Raw genomic sequence first — 6,000 nt, 5'->3', positions numbered from 1 at the left:
AACATATTTAAGTTGGGTTTTATGTCATCCTCAGACACAATATTTTACTCTCTGACTAACTTCACAGTTACAATGCACAAGTACTTGTAGCCTAATAATTCAGACTTTTGAGAAAATGTTAATTTATGAGCTGTGTCCTGTTTTAAAAGGGTTTTAATTGTCCATTGTCATAAAAAATATAATTTTGTATTTATATTTGTGGCTAATTGTCGTAAGCTATCATCACTTCTGTGGTTGTACGTGACCTTGTTATTTATTTTATTTTATTTTTATTATATATATATGGGGGGGGGGATATACTGTATATGTTGCATCCCGATCCACACTCCATTCCAGTTGATGGCGGTAATGCACATCAATAAGTTGCTTGCCAACCGCCATACGAAGAAGAAGAAGAAGAAGAAGTTGCGGTGATAATGGACCTCGCTGCAGCAAACAGAATGGGGCGGGGACGGACCTTTCCGTCAGTCCCATACCTTATTTGGAAATGGGACTATTGCATTCCGGAAATGAAGGGGGCGCTATTTTCATAATCACTAGTATAAATACCTTAAGACGCGGAGTTAAGAGGAACAGAAGAAGAAAGAAAGAAGTTTGAGAGGTTTTTCCACTGGTGTTCGGCACACGATCAACAATGCAAAACTCACAAAGTCAACAAAAGGTATTTTTACCTTCTTACATTTTTTCACATAGTAAATCAATACGCTTTTCTAGATTAGGTTGAAAATATAATTAAGAGCTAGTGAAATTCATAATTCATACAGGGGAAGGCTAATTTTAGCATGTAGCATAGCTAATTATTATCCCGCTGGGCACCATTAGATAAAAATAGAAAAGTAGATAACATGTATAATTGAGAAATGTATTTTATGCTCAAACTGTTTTTTATTTTCATTATACAGATCCACGTATCTATTTGCAACATGAACATAAATATTGCTGTCCCCTTTGCTCATACAAGCTACAGAACCATTTAGCACAAACTGCTATGGTTCAACATAACGGTATGTATAACTACACTTGAAAAATATAAAATATTTTTTACATACCAGTTTTCTAGTGTTTCTCTTTTATTTTTAAAGGTTGATCTTTTTTAAATATGTTTTGTACACCAATGTTAAATTTCTGTCTAATATATTTTATAAACTAACAGCTGCCATTATAGTTGGGTGTAGTACCCAGATGTGATACTCTAATGACGAGTAGCACTACTTCAATATAGTTTTAGTAAGTAACTGCAATAAACTACACAAGTAAGAGTAACAAAGTATTTGGTGAAATGGCTATTATTAACTACTGTTTTACTGATCATAATGTGCAATGTGATTTTTTATTTTGTTTGTTTTTTTGTTTTTTTCAGATGCCTCTGAATGTTCTTGAAGCTGTTCTCCAGGAGGTGATACCAGCACAGGGAGACTCAGCTTACCTCACCTTGGCATTGACCTGCAAGACCTTTCAAGCCGTTGTGTCTGAGCCAGTTTTCAGGAAGAAGACTCACTTTGCTTGGCTGGATGGTAAGGACCTTTGACTTTTTTCACCTAAAACATGTGAAATTAGATTTCAACTACATGAAATCGATTTTTCATTAACAGGTGAGATCAACTGGGGCAAATTTTCAAAAAACATTCAAGGCAGAAAACCGGATTCCTTTTGCGGTTGTAACGTGTTTTTCCTGCCACCGGTGATATAAAGACTGTGGGCTTCACCGGCGATGGAAGACGAGGAGAGTACCCTGGTTACTACTGTGATGGCCGACCTGGACACTGCACTGACTGTCAATACTGAATGCAAGGAGAACATTAGTTGCTTTCCACTGTCTTTCACACATTTCAGTTGTCACACATTGTTCGTTTTTTTTGTGACATGCCATTTTAAATCATTTCTGCTAAATAATATTTGCCTTTGACGTGTGCAGTCATCCTTTTTCATAATGTGTTCTTTCAATATTATTTACATTTTTGAATGTTCCTTTTGTTGTAGCTCAGTTGATTTACATTATTTAGTTTTCATAGAAATGGTGCCGTTTCCACACAAAGTTACATTGTGGCTGTAATTTGTTGGAGAGAGTAGAACCAATAAAGTAGTTGTAAATATATTGTAACAGCGTTGTTTAACAATAGGATAACCTTGTTTTAAACATTTTAAATGCAAGCAAAGTTAATAACTTGCAATATTTTATATGTGTAAATACAATGTTTCCTATACTTTTTGAACAATGACTGGAATCAATACAAATTTTTTTACAAACCTGACATACAGCTAAGTTGTTTATGTTTTAACAGTCAGAATCAACTGTTGGGGTTTTTTGTAATAAAGTAAGCACATACAGAAACATATTGTTCGGTTACAAAGTCATAATACAAACATAAGATTAAAGGTATCCTGACTTTATGAAGAGAGATGAGCCCGGCGCCGTTAGGCTGGGATGGAGACACATGATCAGGTGATTGGCTGAGCAGGTGAGATGAAGACAGTTATAGTTAGAAATTACACACTGGTTTAATTTATGTAACCAGTGACTTTATTCAAAAAGGTTTTCATATAGAACAAAGATCATTCTCTCTGGCAGTTACCAGCGCAGCGTCTACTGCCGGGATCCGAGCCCCAAAGATTATTTCTTGTCAAATAAACTTTCTAAAACCTACTTTCTCTCTGTGTGAGTCTTTCCAGGTTGAAGCTACATTTAAAGTTTTAAATGAATCACTTTGGGTTTTGCAACAATTAGATATTTAAGGTCTTTATTTTATGAATCGATTGCAATTGATAGAATTGATATGGAATTTCTAAATGGAATAGTGGGACACCAATCAGTTTACTGGTTGAACTGGAGTCCTTATAGCAAAAGTTTCCAATGAGACATTATGGTAAACAATGATAATAGCCAAAAATATTCTAGTTTTCTGAATGGCACTTGTTAGAAGTTCAGGCGTCCTTTGGTTTGTTTGTAAATTATATTCACAATGTGAATAATAAGAAAGATATTTGGCAAATAAACAACAAAAGTGCTCTGTGAATGGACGTACTAAGTTGGCCAAAATTGTTGACTAAATGTTTTACCGACCAAACCTCTTTTCCATCTAGTTCTTATTTAATAAGCCAGAGGCTATTATATTTTAGATTTTAACTTATTTATTTTAAGAGTACCATTCACAACATCAAAATATATTATTTGAACTTCATTTGTTTATATCTGTTTTCTTAATCTGCGATGGACTGGCGATCTGTCCAGGGTCAGCAGCCCTCATGACCCAACTATGGGGATAATTCATGATAATTAATGGATGGATAAATGTGCTCTTAATGTAATGTACATTTGTCTCCAAAATATTGATTTGATTCATGTTTTATTACTTTTGTTTGAGATAGATTGGGTGTAAGGATAGATAAATACATCTCCATAATGTTTCCTTATTGTTGCTTATTCTAGATTGTTTGTTACTAATATAATTTTAAATAAAGATTTAATAAAGATTTGAAAATAAAAAAAGTGACTTACCACGTGACAGACATACCACGTGACATATCACGTTTTGTAGCCATTTCTTTACTATTTAATTTGTATTTTTAATGTTGAAAGTGTTCTTGGGTGTTTTAAAAGGCGTTGTCAAATAAAATACGTTATTATTAGTATAATTATTATAACACGGTCGGTACAGGAAATAGTGTCACTAGCGCCCCCTTCATTTCCGGAATGAAATAGTCCCATTTCCATATAAGGTATGAGACTGACAGTTGTCCGTCCCCGCCCCATTCTGTTTGCTGCAGCGAGGTGTACTTGTATTCTGCCAGAGTTGAACCAAGTTAACAGGTGAGACAAGTTCCGTTTAAATTAGTAATTCGTACGAACCTGGTCGTTTGTCTATATCTCACTATTTTAAATTAGTGTTCTAAAATTGTATTTAATATATGTCCGGGTTGTTAAGTGAGGTTACTAACGCAAATTGGCTTGACGTCACCAAACTGCAAATTTATCTCTACTACTTTTCTCTGGTTTATCCGCAAGAAGTTAACTTAATGTCGACTTTTGAGTCAAAACAAGTGAATTTATGTCGGACTGTACAACCGGCTAACTGGTTGTGAAGAGCAAAGGGACTCGCACCAGCAGGCTAAATGTAGCTAGTTAGCATAATTCACGGTACATTGCTGGCAGCGCTGCGGTGAGACGCGGTTGTGGCTGATTTGAAGCTGGAGCAGCTCTTTTCTGTGATGTACCAAAATTTGACTTTTAGTAAATTTGCCATTCAAGGAAGGCGAAAAGCAGTATAGTTATCAAACTCTTGTTTCTTGACTGAAATATTAAAAATGATTGTGCTGGCCTTTACAGCATTTAATTTTTCAAATGACTACTATATCCTGTAGCGTGAAGATGCAGATTTTCGTGAAAACCCTCACTGGGAAGACCATCACCCTGGAGGTGGAGCCCAGTGATACCATTGAGAACGTGAAGGCAAAGATTCAGGATAAAGAAGGCATTCCTCCTGACCAGCAGAGGCTGATCTTTGCTGGCAAACAGCTGGAAGATGGCCGCACCCTGTCGGACTACAACATCCAGAAGGAGTCCACCCTCCACCTGGTGCTCCGTCTCAGGGGAGGCATGCAGATTTTTGTGAAAACCCTCACTGGGAAGACCATCACCCTGGAGGTGGAGCCCAGTGATACCATTGAGAACGTGAAGGCAAAGATTCAGGATAAAGAAGGCATTCCTCCTGACCAGCAGAGGCTGATTTTTGCTGGCAAACAGCTGGAAGATGGCCGCACCCTGTCGGACTACAACGTCCAGAAGGAGTCCACCCTCCACCTGGTGCTCCGCCTGAGGGGAGGACGCTGAGGACCTGCTAGCAAAGATGTTAGGGTTCAGTTTTGAAGAGATTTGATCCTTGTTCACATAGTTGTCATTTAACATATCAATAAAGTTGAAACATTCCTGACTTGAATGAGTTGTTTCATTTGGAAAACTAGGTTCATTAACCAAATATTCACAATGGGGTAAAAACTGTATTATGTTCTGAAGCAGGTCAGTTAGCCTTTTAAAAGTCCAAATGTGCCTCAACTATGCAGACTTGCTTAGCTGGAATTTTTTCAAAGTTTTCACTGAACATTAGTCTTAACTTAAGAATGGGTAAAAAATATGTTTTGTTTCCTAATCAAAATTCAAACCAAAACTTGCTTCCATTAGTGAATTTTTAACTGAAGCTAATGAAATCATGTTTTAACTTTGCTGTTGTGATTCAATAATGACCTTTATGTTGACCTCAGCATGTCCGACTGGGAGAGGCTCGACTGACACAGGAGCATGATGGGGACTACTCTCATCCCACTCGCTGTGTAGACCTCACCTTGAACCTATGCAGGTTTTCTAAAACGACTACCTGTGGTCATAGACAGCATTGTTAAAAGTCCAAATTGACATGCTTCAAATATTTCAGTCCATTTTAGATGACTGAACAAAACTTGGGTGTAAACGTTTCGACTTTAGTCCAGAGCTAAAAGGTTTTGAATGTTTACCCAACATAAACAGTTGAGTCAACAACTGTTTATAGAAGGTGGTTATACTTCTAGATACTTGAGGTCATGAATGAAATCAAAACTAAAGCTGGCATCGCTCTCTGACAAGCATCCAGTGTTTTTAATAAGGGAGCTCGTTCAATCTGCTGTAGTTTAACTTTGTCCAGGACATGACATTCTGACAACTTCGTTGAAAAATCTGTTCAGATTAAACTAAGTAACTGTTTTGTACTAAAAACATAAACTATGCAGACTTATTTGGAAGGATTATTGCAGAGGAAACAAATTTCGATTTTTACTGGAAAGGAATGTTGCGACGCCTCCTAGAGGGAAGAAGCTGAAAAACGGTGAATATGACTGATCTGTGTAGCGTTCCTGGTGACAGCGGATTGAGCTTTAAACTAAACCAATGATTTTACCGGCCTGGTTGATTCTGGGTAGTTTTGCTTTCATTATAATAAAACTGCAGCAGGAGGGGATATAAAATGGATGATG

General features: G+C 36.8%; 1 protein-coding gene across 1 annotated transcript; it reads left to right on the top strand.

Annotated features, from left to right (window-relative positions):
• The first annotated feature begins 388 nt into the window (after positions 1-388).
• LOC116724769 (polyubiquitin) lies at positions 389-4,934 on the top strand. The gene is made up of 4 exons (XM_032570498.1): positions 389-417; positions 1,669-1,678; positions 3,779-3,808; positions 4,360-4,934. The coding sequence occupies exon 4, from the start codon at positions 4,367-4,369 to the stop codon at positions 4,826-4,828; it is 462 nt and encodes a 153-aa protein (XP_032426389.1). The 5' UTR covers positions 389-417; positions 1,669-1,678; positions 3,779-3,808; positions 4,360-4,366; the 3' UTR covers positions 4,829-4,934.
• The last annotated feature ends 1,066 nt before the right edge of the window (positions 4,935-6,000 follow it).

The sequence above is a fragment of the Xiphophorus hellerii genome, chromosome 8 (assembly GCF_003331165.1).
Source record: "Xiphophorus hellerii strain 12219 chromosome 8, Xiphophorus_hellerii-4.1, whole genome shotgun sequence".
NCBI lineage: Eukaryota > Metazoa > Chordata > Actinopteri > Cyprinodontiformes > Poeciliidae > Xiphophorus > Xiphophorus hellerii.
The sequence above is the reverse complement of the archived record's forward strand: the minus strand, read 5'-3'. Positions and strand labels throughout refer to the sequence as shown.